Source organism: Ambystoma mexicanum, chromosome 1p (genome assembly GCF_040938575.1).
Source record: "Ambystoma mexicanum isolate Mex_15411 chromosome 1p, UKY_AmexF1_1, whole genome shotgun sequence".
In the NCBI taxonomy this organism is placed as follows: Eukaryota; Metazoa; Chordata; class Amphibia; order Caudata; family Ambystomatidae; genus Ambystoma; species Ambystoma mexicanum.
Window position 1 is genome coordinate 736,904,387 of NC_090921.1, and position 15,368 is coordinate 736,919,754.

At 50.6% G+C, this 15,368-nt stretch overlaps 1 protein-coding gene across 2 annotated transcripts in view; it reads left to right on the forward strand.

Moving 5' to 3' along the window:
• The window catches only part of ZNF687 (zinc finger protein 687), a 514,459-nt gene that overhangs the window by 282,881 nt on the left and 216,210 nt on the right, over positions 1–15,368 (forward strand). For both annotated transcript variants that reach the window (XM_069650250.1, XM_069650253.1), the window contains exons 5-6: positions 818–980; positions 1,402–1,704. In XM_069650250.1, coding sequence (XP_069506351.1) covers positions 818–980; positions 1,402–1,704 — 466 coding nt within the window. The remainder of the gene's footprint in view (positions 1–817; positions 981–1,401; positions 1,705–15,368) is intronic.

A 15,368-nucleotide genomic window follows, 5' to 3' on the forward strand; every position in this document is an offset into this window, starting at 1 on the left:
AACCCCACACTACCTTAAAAATGAAGTGTTCCAGCTGGTTTCCTTCATGATGCAGTGCAATAGACCCTTGTTCCTGGTCCTTGGTCGTGGTGATGAAAGGGGGGATGTTCCGTGGACTCCTGCGGCAGCACTTGAGAGAGGGACTCGGCAGGAATGAATTTGTCGATTCAGCGGCTTTGTGGTTTTGGCGCCTTTTTTTCAATGCCAAAGAATGACGAAAAGCTCTGGTTAGGATTTCCTTGATCCCTCGATCCTGGACTCTGGTGAGGGGACTCTGGACACAGATTTCTTGCTTCTGTAATGTCCTCTGGATGCCCACAAAGATCTGGCCGGATTCGGACTTGGGAAGACACACAAGTGGTCGAGGTACCCCAGGTATTGGGCTTCTGCAGCCCTGGAAAGTCGCATCAAGTCAGAGGTTGTGCCAAAATAGAGTTTGTCTTGAGACTAGTTGGTCCCACCAGCCTAAGGGAGGAAATCGTCCTTTACGGGTCTTCCCTGTCGATTTGAATAAGGGGTCAGCACAGCTGCAGGTCTTCACCGGGCTCCTCCCCTCCCACCTCCCCCACCTCAAGTCTTGTGCACAGGAATGTTTGTTACTTATACCCTTAGCTTTACCAGCCCTTCAAACTTGCCAGGCTGTCTAAATTCATGTTGGTTTCCTGCTATGCCAGGTAGCATATGAGTTTTTAATCAAGTTTTGTTGTACATTAATCATCTGCAATGTGTTTTAAGGGTGGATTCTTTAAGATTAATGAAGTTACCTGCAGTGGTTAAACTATACAAAATAAACCCTTTCTGACCCTTTTCTTGGCAGGATGATTTTCAAATGTGCAATGTGCGATACAGTCTTTACACACAAGCCTCTGCTCTCCTCTCACTTCGACCAGCACCTACTGAACCAGAGGGTCAGTGTTTTCAAGTGCCCCGACTGTCCCCTGCTCTTTGCCCAGAAGCGCACCATGCTGGAACACATGAAGGTACGTTCTGCCATTTCAACACTGTCTCAAAAATTCATTGAGCACCAGACAATGCGTGCACCCCACCAATGTTAGACGAGCAGCATTCATGCAACAAGATATTTATATTGTAAAGAACCACATTTGAACATTCTTAGACATGACTGGTCTTTTTTTAACCAAACTACAATGGACAAAGGGCCATATTAAGGAAGTAAAATGTATATCCAAATAAATGTCTGGAGACGTGAAGGTAGGCTCAGAAAGTGTGGGCGACGTTTTCTAAGCGAAGTAAAGGGGGTTGTGGGATACCATAACAGGCAGAAGAACTGTCCATCTCTAGTTGGATGTATTTCTGTAGCTCAATAGACCTTGTCTTGTCACAGATGCAGTCTCTTCAGATTGTTTGATTTTAGAACCTTTACTTGTTTTTCTGTTTCAGACCACCCACAGTAGCACACCAAAGGTTGAGGAACCTCCACCACCGAAGGAGCCAGAGCTTTTGACGCCCAAACCAGAACCTGTTGAAGAACCAGTCTCCAAAGAATCTGAGGAGGAGGTGTCCTCTTCAGAAGAAGAGGAGCTCCCAAGTTCTCCAGAGGTGGTGAAGAAGGGAAAGCCCAGAGTAAAGCGGAGGGTGGAGGTAAAGAGGAAGAGGGGCACTGGTTGGCCCTGCGGTATCTGCCACTCTTGGTTCCCAGAACTTGACGAGTATGTGACGCATATGAAGAAACAACATGGGAAAGTGAGTATAAGTATAGAAATATAGACGGGAGAGTGCATTCATAAGTGGTCAGCATTTCTGAACATTTTTGTATCAAACTACCTCTTGTCTTCAGAATGCTCTCATCTTTGTTTCCTATTTGTTACTGCCTCCTTCATAGTTTGGCCATCCGAAGAATCTGGGTGCACAGTTGACCAACAAACTTGTTTACCATAGCAGAAATTAGCAAAGGTTGTAAATTGCTTGTGTTGAATTCAGATCCACACAGTATGAAGTATTGTATGGAACAGGCTTGCATAGGAAAAATACCGTTTTATTTTTCTCCCATTCAGTAGTTGTCCCTCACTTGGTAGGTTTCAGTGGTGGAAAGCTTGACTGAAGGGGTGTTGGGACTGATTTGCTATACTCTGGCCTGATGGTCAGATGTATAGAAGCCCAACCTAGTATAGTAACAGGGACAACTCTGGGAGCTGTAGCCAAACTAGTTCAAGGTAGCAAGGTGAGTGGTTTAGGCGGAGTCAAGAGGTGTTGTGCTTGTAAGGGGTCCCCAATGAGTACACAGTGCAAAGTCAGGGATTACACTTAGACAATCAGTTATAGAAATGCTTATGTATATATGGCATGTGTAGCCCTGAGAAAAATGACTACTAACAGGTAGTATCACACAATACTAATAATAGATACATAGTAGCTGTTCCCGGCGTAACATACACCATTCTTGCATATCTTAAAGGTCATTATCGGTCGATAATTCATAGGGTCACTTCTGCCCCCTCGTAAATAACGGAATTACCAATGATCGCTTCCAGGAAGGTGGAGTAGGTCCCTGTGACTTATTAATGGTCATTGAAAAGGCTAAACCTATCAGATAGAATGAGAGGTATGTGTGGTATAAGAACAGTATCTAAGTTCCATCGATCACACGGGCCTCTATGATGTGTCTTTGCAGATGCAGAATTGTCAGCCTTGTTCCATTGCAGAATCCCTGTGATGGCATTAGATTGTGTAGTAGCATAATTACAGCACCTACTTTCAGTTTCATCTCCTGTCCTAGTGTGTTGAATTGAGGTGAGTACTTACCTGAGCTTTACTTGAACATTTGATCTAACTTTAGAACTCTTTTTATTAATCATCTCCATTTGCTTTATGGACAGGCATGTGGAAGGATGTGGCAGGCAAACCAGTGTGGAAGAAACTTTAGGGGCTGGGTGATTGTGAGTGAGTAGTTTCACAATGATTGTAATCCATTTTATTTATTTTCTTAATCATTTATGTATTTATATTCTTTGGTGAGCACTGTGTGCTAATCTGGTGTCTGCCTAGTGTTTGTTTTGGCTTCTGAGCCCGTTTTCCTGTGCTGGGCTGCATCCAAAGGGTGCAGTCTGTGGGGTATAGTCCTTTGTTGGTATCTGGCATTTTCCCAGTCTCACCCTTCCCCTTCCAACCCACCCACTTCCCCTGATTGGTACATTCACCTGGCCATAACTGACCTTCCCAGGGCAGCCCTCTGCCCGGCAGCCGCTGTGGCTGAGGACCCAAAGGCAAAGGGTGGCTCCTACATTGGCGGCTCTAAGACGTGTCAGCAGGTCATTGGCAGGGGAAGCCAATGAAGCCAGTAGTCAACAGACCCAACAGAAAATGTGAGTGTGGCATGGGTGGGGTGTAGAGCAATTACTCTACTCCAGAAAGCCCCTGCCACTCTGCCTTACCTTTCCATAACATAGACTGCCATAGACTTGCATCATGCATACCTAGAGAGATTTGTGACCACCAGCCTGTATCTATTCATGGCTGTACTGTAAATGTTGCATTGCATTACACACTAACTTACTTGCCAATGTTAGCTAGTCCCACACCCAGAGAGAACTGTGAAGATTGGCCTGCGTCACATCTAGATTGGAATGTGAATGTTAGCATGCGCCACACTTTGATGGATACGTGATCACTAGCCTGCCTTGTATCTAGATAGGATATTGAAGATTTGCAAGTGCCCCACTCGGATGGAATAGTGAATGATAGCAAGCATCAGACCTAGACATAATTGCAAGGACAGCAATGCCAATTAACCGATCCACTATTTCACCCCTCTGCATACACCTCTCAAACTCTAACCAAACAACAATCTGTGGTCCTTTTGTGGACAACTAACCCATAAAATAATATACAGGTGGTCACTTGGACCCGGTGAGGAAAAAAGGAAAAGAAAAAGAGCAGCTCCCCATTGGAGCCGAGGTAAAGCATCATCTCCACAGCAAAAAGACAATTCTTGTGTCTGCAAATCAATAGCAGAGATCTGGTGGATGCATTACCGGCATCTACACTACCCTTGACACAGCTTTGGTCAGTGAGTCATATCCCAGAAGACATAATTTTCAGTCACTATGGGAATCAGGAACTGTAGTTCCTAGAGCCTGAGGAAGGTCAACAAAAAACAGAGGACCCAACAGTCCTAATTAGACCGAAACATATATAGATCATAGAGATAACAATTGTAGTTCTATGAACAAAAAATGAATACATATATGTAGAAAAACAGTACTGACATTAACGTGATTGTTTATTGTTCTTTGTGTGTTTTGTGCAATTACTTTTATGTCTATGCACCTTTTTGTTTAAACAGTTGACAGTGATGGTATGCGTGAAAGTGTGAGAGAATAGAGAATGATGAGAAGAAATATATGATGTTAAATATGCTTGGGTAAAACCATTTTGAAATTATTTTTCTATGTGAAATTGGTTTGTTTTGAAAACTATAAAATGTTTTTGCTTAACTATTCTGCAGTCCTTTTCGGCTTTATTTTTTCTACTTTGGCTAGATCAATAATGTGCCTTAAAAAATGTATTTGTTGACCCAGATTCTGCACCCTAAGTGCTTATATTGCGACTGCAGCAATATCCTAAAACAATTTACTTATTGTAAAAGCACCATAGTGGGTTGCGCTTCTGGTAAAATAATATAGGTAATTCTTTGATTGCTGTTCCAAAAAATTTGATTTTATTTTTTAAACTTGCATTAATTTTCATGCAACTTTAAATTTCCTTGATGTATTTGTAAAGGTCCATATACACATACTTTTTTCCTTTTTTCCATTCGGTGATTATCCGTGGTTCTTCAGGAGAGATACTAATTTTCTTATTCTTTATATCTCAACCAACATTCTCTCTAAATTTTCATATCTGTATTGTTATCAGCAGTATTTATCCGCGGATCCTGGCGACTGGTGGCAATCGATCCTGAGGAACAGCAGAAACAAAAAGGCAAAAAAATTTGGAAGGAATTGTTTTGAAAATAAGAATAAATACTATTGCTATTGTCCAAACGACATTTGGTCGAATAATTCTATAAATATAGTTAAGATCACCCCTCCCGGCCCTTGTCTCAACGGCTGTTCCAGTTTCCGCTGAAGACCTGCGAGATTCGACGGACGGTGATCCTGTCGGCATTGCCGACAACGTGGCCGGGCCTTCCGCTGGCCTATACAGTAGGGAGAGTGGGGTCAGGGTGGACATTTCTTTTCAAACTGAAAATGCCTTTCCCTTTCTTCCCTCTTTCTCTCCATTTAGATACTGCCCTATTTGTAAGAGCAAATTCCCATGGAAGGATAAGCACAGACAGTGTAACCGGTGCTTGCCCCTCGATCACAAAAAGGAAGGGTGTGCGACCTGTAAGATCCTCCGCCCCAAGACCTTGAAGGAGCGTAGGGTAAAACGGTGGGTGGCCCACGGTATGTCCAAGGCCGGGACTTCTCCCACTGCTGCTATCACCGAATGTGACGGTGGAGAGAGTGACGATCAGACCTCTGAGCCGGAGGTTGTTGACCTTTCGACGGAACGCTCGCGTTCCGCATCGTATGTGCCCGGCCCCGATAAGCACGCCGTAAACGCTGCTACGGGGAAGTCGCACCCCGGCGACAAAGACGGAAACGTGCACGGCACTAGCACACAGCCCCTAGCCTTACTTTGACTATGTCGAAGAAGACTTCAGCGCCAACGGGTGCAACGGTAACTCTGGTGATACCCACCAATCGCTGGGATCGGCATCCCTCCCCGCAGCCGCATGTGCGCCTAGCGACTGGGCAATCCAAGACCAAGGGCGCTACCCCAAAAACACATAGTTTCGTCGATAAGCTTCACAAGAAGGCATACAGCGACGATAAACCGAGGACTCAAGACAAGGCCTTACCACCGCCGAAAGTTGCGGCACTACCTGAAAAAGGTGGCCGATGAGGACAGCCTGGCAAGAATTGTGGCCGCCGATTCACAAAAACAGCAATCTAGGAACTCTCTGAAAGTTTACGATAGTGCCAAAGATCTGCCGAGATCTAAGGAAAGCGTTCAAAAGTCGAGAGAAGGACACAGGGATACCCCACCTTCATCGGTCCCGCCTGAGCACTTCTCTGAAGGAGAGGAAGGAATTTTGTTCGATGTTAAGGCAAAGATCTCTACAGTTTTCGACAGAAGAAAGTGCTAGAGACACGTTTTCGATGGAAGGCTGAGAGACACCTTTCCACCCCTAGACCGTTCTAGGTCATCAGTCTGGACTATGGAAAAGTTTGAGGACTGCATGGAAAGGCTGGACAGGTTTGTTTCTCGTGCAGAACAACCTACACCAAGAAGACAAAGGGAGGAAAGCCCTGTTAACCCTAGAGCTAAATTCCCAAGCCTTTTTGACCCCTTTTTAGAAGAGGACATATATAATTATGACCTTACTGAAGAAAACATTCCACCAGTTAATGTAGGGGGAAAATCCTTTCTCTAACGAAGAGGAACATGAGCCCATTGAAGTGCTGGGGGGAGGACCCAGATATGGGTGACCCTCAACCATGGCAGTCCCCAGAGCCACACGACCCAGATATTCTGGCTTTGGACTCTCCTCAAAACACCCCTACAAGAAATCCCTCTCCTATTGATGATCAACTGACGTTTAACGTAATTTTACGTAAGGCAGCTGAACACTTTAAAATTTCCACTGAAGAGGCAGCACCTGAAGCCGACTTCGTTGAAGATATACACCACTTTATTGGCCAGTTACGCAGATGCACAATGGACTTTAATACAAGAAGGCCTACAAGAGGCTCCATAACCTCTACAAACCCGTCTCCTTACCACAGTCTCTGAAGGTAGGCAAGTTACTCAAAGCAATTTAAAGAACACTTTGGATTCTGCCGAGACGGCCAGTTGGGCCGTCACTCAGGGCATTCTCCTTAAAAGACATGCATGGTTTCGAAATTCAGGGTTTAAACCTGAAACGCAAGCGTTGCTTATAAACAAACCTGTGGAGGAATCCAACTTGTTTGGAAAGGCGGTCAACGAGGCCCTAGAGACCGCGAAAAAAGAACATGAAACCCTAAAGAGTCTGGGCCAAATTACTCCGAGACCCTCCACAAGGCGAGGATTTGGAAACGGAAGGTTTTTTCGTGGCCAACGCTCCTCTCATCAACAATACTCTTCAGGAAACAACTGGAACTCTCCACAAGGGACCAACACTTACACCACCCCTTACCCCCAAACGGGACAGCGCCGTGGTAAGGGAAGGGGCAGGAACCCTACCCCCAGAAGTTCTCCTGCCTCAGGTTCCAAATGACTCGAAGATTCGGGTCCCCTCCCATGCCACCCCGGTCGGGGGCCAACTGACATCATTCCTTCAGGCATGGGAGGGAATAACCACGGACCAGTGGGTGCTAAAGACCATAGCCCACGGGTACTGTGAGTTCAACCGGTCCCCAAAATTCAGACCTCTACGACAACGAAGACTAACACCAGAACATCTTTGTATACTTCAAGAAGTCGAGATATTGGAACAAAAAGGAACCATAGAGATCGTACCTCTATCACAAGTAAAAGAAGGTATTTATTCAGTGTACTTCCTTGTACCCAAAAAGGATCTAACCATGCGTCCTGTTCTAGATCTGAGCCCAGCGAACAAATTTGTAAAACTACAAAAATTTCGCATGGTCACCCTGCAGGAAGTAATTCCCCTGCTCACACTTGGGGATTACATGGCAACTCTGGATACGAACGATGCATACTTTCATATTTCGATGTTCCCAGCGCACAGAAAGTACCTCAGGTTTATGATAGAGAACAAGCATTATCAGTTCAAAGTACTACCCTTCGGCATAGCATCAGCACCAAGGGTATTTACAAAGGTACTGGTGGTAGCAGCAGCACACCTGCGCAGGCAATCCATTCCAGTATATCCTTACCTCGACGACTGGCTCATAACAGGGGACTCTTACGAGACGTGTCTGTCAAATACCCAAAAGACGATAGATCTTTTATTCAGCCTGGGATTCTCTATCAACAAGAAAAAATCCAGCTGAGACCCCAGTCAAGTCAAACAATTCCTAAGGGCTCTAATTCGAACAAGGGACGGCCTCCTCTTCCCCGCCAATGAGAGGGTTCAAAACATGTTATTTCAAATCCCTCACTATGTAGCCAGTCGAGAGGTAACGGTACGCAAGGCTATGCGTCTGCTAGGAATGATGGTGTCATTTATCTACTTAGTTCCTCACGCACGCCTGCGCATGCGCCCAATGCAAGAGTGGCTAAGCAACCAGTGGTGTTAGGCAAACGGACAGTGGGACGATTTAGTAGTCTCGCCGGCCCTAGTTCTCTCGCTGCGGTGGTGGCCAAGGGAGAACCTCTTGAAAGGGAAATCCTTCACCACCCCTGCAGTGGAAGCCACTCTAACTACAGACGCCTCCCTTACAGGGTGGGGAGCCCCCCTGCTTCAGCAAACGGCAAGCGGAGTTTGGTCGCCAGACATAGCGTCCAACCACATAAAACTGCTGGAACTGCTGGCAGTGTTCAAGGCACTAAAAGCTTTTGAAACACAACTGTAGGGAAAGACAAACCTAATCCTCAGACAGCACCACGGCCATGTACTATCTGAACAAACAGGGGGGCACTCATTCTCCAGGGCTGTCCAAACTGTCTCAGAACATTTGGAAGTGGGCTCTCAAACGCAACATGTTCCTGTTATCACAACATGTTCCAGGGGAACTCGATCTTCTGGCAGATGTTCTCAGCAGACACTTTCTGCTGCCCAGGGAGTACGAATGGCGATTACACTGAGATATCGTCGCCAACGATTTCGCAGAGTGTGGTTTTCCAGAGATCGATCTGTGCGCGACCCTGGAAAACTCCCAATGCCAAGATTACGCATCCAGGTACCCCCAGAACCGCTCAAAGGGGAACAGACTCTGGATAACATGGTCAGTGAAATTTGTCTACGCTTCACCCCACCCCCCGCGCCCCCCAACCCTCAATTCCCCTTCTCAACAAGATCGTGCATAAGATGCACCAGGAACCAGTCAAGATGATACCGACGGCCTCTATGTGGGTCGCCAACCCTGGTTTGCTCATCTGTTGGAGATGTTCCTATCTCCTCCAATCAAGCTGCCTTGCCCGTGCAACATGTTGTCGCAAGACAAAGGGGAGATGCTTCACCCATGCCCGCAGACATTGAACTTAGCGGCCTGGCTCCTGAGGTCATAGAATTTGGACACCTGCAGCTTCCTCAAAGATCTATGGACATCCTCGGGGAGGCAAGGAAGCCTAACACTAGATATTTCTATTCTAGTAAATGGAAACTGTTTCATCTGGTGTAACTCAAAGAGCATCAACCCAATCGACTGCTCTCCCACTCACATTGTTTTATACCTAACTCAATTACTTGATTGAGGCCTAGTCTTCAACTCAATAAAGGTGCACCTAGCTGCACTTTCAGCATACACATCACCACAACAGAAGGCGTCAAGGTGGAAGATACCATTGATTAAGGCTTTTATGGAAGGAGTAAAAAGAATTCACCCTCCCATTTCTAACCTGGCTCCCGGATGGGACCTAAATGTGGTGTGAACTAGGCTGATGGAAGCTCCTTTTGAGCCCATGCACAAAGCAAGTCTTTAAAAACCTCACCCTCAAGACTGCTTTTTTAATAGCAATTACCTTAATTAGGAGGGTAAGTGCACTTAAGGCACTCTCTATTCTAGATCCCTTTGTAACAGTTCACAAAGATAAGGTGGTTGTGTGCACTCACCCTAGATTTGTGCTTAAATTCATTTCCAAGTTCCATGTGAACCAGTCAATAGAGCTACCAACGTTCTTTCAAAATCCTTCAAGCCTGGGGGAAAGAACCCTGCACACACTGGATGTACGCAGATCTCTCATGTTCTATATGGAAAGAACTCGCCCACTTAGGAATACTAATCAGTTTTTCTTGTCAGTGGCCACAGCAAAAGGAGACAGTCTCCAAATACACTATTTCTAGATGGATTGTCAATTTCATTACACTCTGATACTATCTTGCTAAGAGAGACCTGCCTTTCAAGCCTAGCGCACATTCCACTCGAGGCACTGGGGCATCCATAGCATTCATTGCAAATGTTCCCCTTGAGTCCATTTGCAAAGCGGCAACCTGGAGTTCTGTACACACCTTTACAAAACCCTATTGCCTAGATACTCATTCTAGATCTGATTCTCAGGTGGGACAGGCAATATTAAGGCATCTTTTCACTACTGTTCCTTCGCACAACCCACCTCCAACTCTGGGTACTGCTCGCTAATCTTTGCACAGCACGTGATTCTAAGCAGATTGACAAACATCAGAAGACATGCATTACTTACCGTAAAAGCATTTCTGATGGTTGTATCTGCTTAGATTCACATGCGTCCACTCTTCCTCCCCACTCGGATGGAAGGAACATAGACGTCTTACTTCTCCAGCATGGGGTCTGGCATGGATTCACATGCTCATGAATATTCCCCGTCGTCAGGCTGGGAATCCTCGGTAAAGAAAAAACCAGTATCAGTTTCGTTTCTGATCTGTCTTTCGTAGTAATAACCAATCACTGGTCTCTGCGTCATACTGACCACAGCCAATGACTGCCCTCTACCTAAGCCCCGCCTCTGGCAGCCATCTTCAGATTTTTACCGCACGTTCATGTGTTGGGATCCTCGTGCTATTGCTCTCGAGCGTTAGTGCTATTTTTCGCGCTTTTTCACAAAAAACTTCGATTCTTTCGGTCAAAAGAGCCTCAAGCTCCACCGATCCTACATCCGATCAACGGGGACCCGTGTCGGATTCGTCTGTGCCCCTCAAGGGTGAAGATTTCGTCGAGCTACACTTCGGAGGACTCCAGAAGCTTCTCAGGCCCGGTCTCGGAGATGGCCCAGGAGAAGGGAAGCTCGACGGCCGGAAAGCTGTTCAGGGTCTGCCCTGGATGCCAGCTGCAGAACGTCTTTAAGGAGGACGAACACTCTTTCTGCCTTTACTGCCTTCATGAGGACAAGACGCACGTGGAGAAGGACTGTGCGTTTTGCGGCAACATGTCGGAACGGACCATGAAGGACCGCCATCAACGTCTCGCCAACTGGCTAGAGGGTAAGAGCCCGTCTGGCGAGAAGAAGAAGAAATCCGAGCGGTCTTCTAAGACCTTTGAGGGCGCCCCGGCGACGGGGGCCCAACATAAGGCTAAGCACCGCGAGTCCGCTGGCACCGGGAGCGCCGAACGGTCGGGCTCTACGGGCGCCAGGCAGGGCGCACCCTCCCCGGCACCATCAACCACGAGCCAACGCTCTGGGTCGGGTAAGAGGAAGGCCGAGCACCCGGCGAAGCTCCTGGAGAGGCCCCGGTCGAGCTCTAAGGCAGAGGAGGAGCGTGGCAGTGCCCCCTCCCTCAAGGATAAGGCGGTGAGCGCACCTAAGGTGGTGAAGGCCTTGATCCATCCGACCAAGCCCTCTATCGAAACGGTCGCGGCGGCCCTGGCTCAGCCTGTGGAGGCTACACCAGTGGTGGCGACCTCGGGGCCCAGAATCTCCCTGCCTCCTCGGAGGGAGTCTTCTTTTGTGCCCATCGATAGGACCCCCGTGAAACCCTCCGTGGGGAAGAAGGGGGGGCAGGGCGTCGTCGTAGATTCAGCCTCAACCTCAGAAGAGGAGCTGATCGAGGTCTTAAGCCACGGCCTAGGCGTGGAAGAAGGCCAGCCCGTCGGAATGGACCCCGACGCAGGTGACGACGACATACCGACGGGGCCCCTGCTCGCCCGTCGGATTCCCCTCTGCCAGCGCCGCAAGACAACTCGGCGGCCATTTTGTTGGCCATACAGTCCTTATGCTCCGAGATAAGGACGGAGGAACCTCTCCCGTCGGGGGATCCAGAACCGGGACCTTCTGGTGTCCCCCCTACCAAGAAAAGAAGGATCCATCCACTACCTCCTTTTCAACCGTCGCGCCCCGTCCAGCCCCGCCCCGTCCAGCCCTCCTCCCCGTCCACCCGAGGGGATGATACGGGGACTGACACGGCAGCGACGGGTACGGACGACGAGGCATACGACGAGGATTTTACGTCGTCGCCTCCCGCCAGGGCTTCTCCGCCCGACGAGATCGGATCTTTCCACTCCATGATCTCCAAGGCTTCCGAGCTTTTCCAACTCTGCCCTGAGGAGAAGAAAAAGGAAGGCTTCCTTTATCAGCGGCGCGAGGCCAAGAGGAAGACGGTCCTCGCAGTGCCTCTGTTGGACGACATTTCGGATGAGGGCCTTTCCCTCCTCAAGAACCCTTTCACGACGCCAGCTAGAAGAGACCGGTACGAGAAAAAGTACCGGGTCCCGGACACGGCCCCCCTGTGCCTCCGGGCGCAGCCTACCCCGGATTCCGTCGTCTCCGCGGCAGCCAGGAAGAAAGCAGGGGGGGGGGGTGCGGCCTCCACATCGACTTCCCCGCCGGACGGCGAGGGAAGGAAATTGGATGCTATGGGACGTAGAGTCATCTCGTCGGCAGCGACGACGATTAAAGCGGCCAACGCCTTGGCTATCGTGGCTCGCTACGACAGGGAGCTCTGGTACAAGATAGCTCCCCTGCTGGATTTTCTGCCGGACGACAAGAGGGCGGAGGCCCTGGAGATCCTGCAGGAAGGTGAGATGGCCTCGGACCACGCCATCACCGTGGCGACGGACATCGCCGACACTGGGTTCCGCCAGCTGGGCAACGGCGTTTGCCTTCGACGTCGTGGATGGCTCAAAGCTACGGACTTCCGGCAGGACGTCCAGACCAGAGTCCTGGACATGCCCTTCGACGGGAACAATCTGTTTGGGAAGACAGTGGACGATTCCCTTCAGGCCATCAAGGCGGATACTGAGACGGCCCGGGCCCTTGGAGTTCTGCAGCAACGACGGACGCCCTTTCGGAGCAGCGGAGGCAAGGGCGCCTCCAAAGGTTCCGGCGGCGGTTTCGCTTCCTACCGTCAAGCGGCCCGCTCGTCGTCGCAAGAGGCCTACAGAGGACGAGGCAAGTCTAGCGGACCCCGCCGTCGTCGCCAAGGAGGTCAAGGCGGCAAGGCCGCGTCCAAGCAGGATTGAACCGGCCGTGGGGTCGGGCCCCCACCGAAGCACCCCGGTGGGAGGCCGGCTGGCGGGCTTCGTCAGCGTGTGGGAGTCCATCTCCACCGACCGTTGGGTGCTGGACGCCCTGGCCCGGGGCCATGCGCTCGAGTTTCAAAGAAGGTGCCCGCGCGTCCCCCCCGTGGCCAGGAAAGAACTTCACGCCCCTCAACTTCTCCTGGAGGTAAAGGCGATGCTCAGGAAGGGCGCCATCGAACTCGTCCCAAAGAGGCTTCGGGGCTCCGGAGTCTACTCGAGATACTTCCTCGTGAAGAAGAAGACGGGAGGATGGCGCCCCATCCTAGACCTGCGACGTCTGAACAAGTTCATCAAGGCGCAGAAGTTCCGGATGGTCACCCTCCAGCACGTCCTCGGTCAGCTGGAGGAAGGAGACTTCCTATCGTCGTTGGATTTGGAGGATGCCTACTTCCACATTCCCATCCTAAAGGGGCACCGGAAATTCCTCAGGTTCGTGGTCCAAGGGCGTCATTACCAGTTCAAAGCCCTTCCCTTCGGACTACGGTCGGCACCCAGGGTATTCACCAAGTGCCTCGCACCGGTGGCGGCGCAGCTGCGCCGCGAGGGGATTCACGTCTACCCCTACCTGGACGACTGGCTCATCCGCGCCAAGACGAGGGAGCTCGCCGTGGTCCACACGGCAAGGACCGTCCAACTCCTCACGGACCTGGGATTCTCCGTGAACTACGCCAAATCCCACCTGGTGCCCGCGCAAGTCGCACTGTTTCTGGGAGCGAGGCTCGACACAGTGTCCCTTCTGGCCTCCCCGTCGGAGGAGAGGACCAGGACCATCTTGGGCAAGGTGCAACGGATGTTGGTGGCCGACGCGGCCAAAGTGAGGTCCATCAAGTCCCTCCTCGGGATGATGTCTTCCTGCATCTACCTCATTCCCATGTGCAGGCTCCGGATGCGCCCGTTGCAAGAATTCCTGGATGCGCGCTGGATCCAGACGACGGGCAGCTTCGAGGAAAGGATCAAGCTCGACGAGAGCTTCCGACGAGCTATACGGTGGTGGGGCACCCGCGCGCATCTGACGGCGGGCATGGACTTCCAGGCCCCAGCCCACCAGGAGACTGTGACCACGGATGCCTCCCTGGAAGGGTGGGGAGCGCACACCGAAAATCTGCACGCAAGGGGACTCTGGCTCCCGACGGAGAAGTCCCTGCATATCAACATCCTGGAGCTCCGTGCAGTGTTTTGGGCCCTCAGGTCCTTCCTTCCGTCCCTCAGGGGCAAGGTGGTGAGGATCTTCAAACACCATCGCCGACTCACTCAGCAGGGAGCTGCGCTCGTGCCACGAGTGGGAACTACGGCAGGATCTGGTGGATCGCCTCTTCCGACGGTGGGGCACACCCCAGATCGACCTGTTCGCGACGGCGACGAACACCAAGTGCCGGAGGTTCGCCAGCAGGTTTCCCCAGACGAGGAGCATGGGCGATGCTTTCTCGTTCCCCTGGGAGGGCCTGTTCCTCTACGCGTTCCCTCCTTTGCCTCTGCTAATCCGGCTCATCAACCAGCTCAAGAGGTCACGGTGCAGGATGATCCTCGTCGCACCTGCGTGGCCGAGGCAGATATGGTTCCCGGACTTGCTGGACTTGTCAGCGTCCCCGCCGATCAAGCTGCCGGCGGACGCGGATCTACTCTCCAGGGAAGGAGGCGCCATCCTCCACCACGACCCGAAGTCGCTGAACTTGCAGGCCTGGCTCCTGCAGCGCTAGAGTTTGGAGGATACGACATACCGGCCGATTGCAGAGAGGTTCTTGCAAAGGCCAGGGCGTCCTCGACTCTTAAATGCTACGGACACAAATGGAAGAGGTTCTCTGTCTGGTGCCGCGCACAGAAGATTAACCCTCTACGGATTACGGCTCCCCAAGTACTGCCGTACCTGCTGACGCTGGCCAAAGCTGGTCTGGCACACGCGTCCATCAAGATTCATCTTGCTGCGATCTCCCGATACACCAGAACCACGGGGCGGACGTCCTTGTGGTCTCATCGTCTGGTGAAAGAGTTCATGAAGGGACTGTTCAGATCGTTCCCGCCGGTGAAGGCTCCGGCTCCGGCGTGGGAGCTCAACGTGGTGCTGACCAAGCTCATGGGACCTCCGTTCGAGCCTCTGCACTCGGCCCCGTTGAAGTTTCTATCGTGGAAAACAGCTTTTCTTGTGGCCATCACCTCCGCACGACGAGTGGGAGAGATCCAGGCCCTTTCCTGCAAGGCCCCGTACTTGACTTTCCACGACACGAGGGTAGTGCTCAGGACGCACCCCTCCTTCATGCCCAAGGT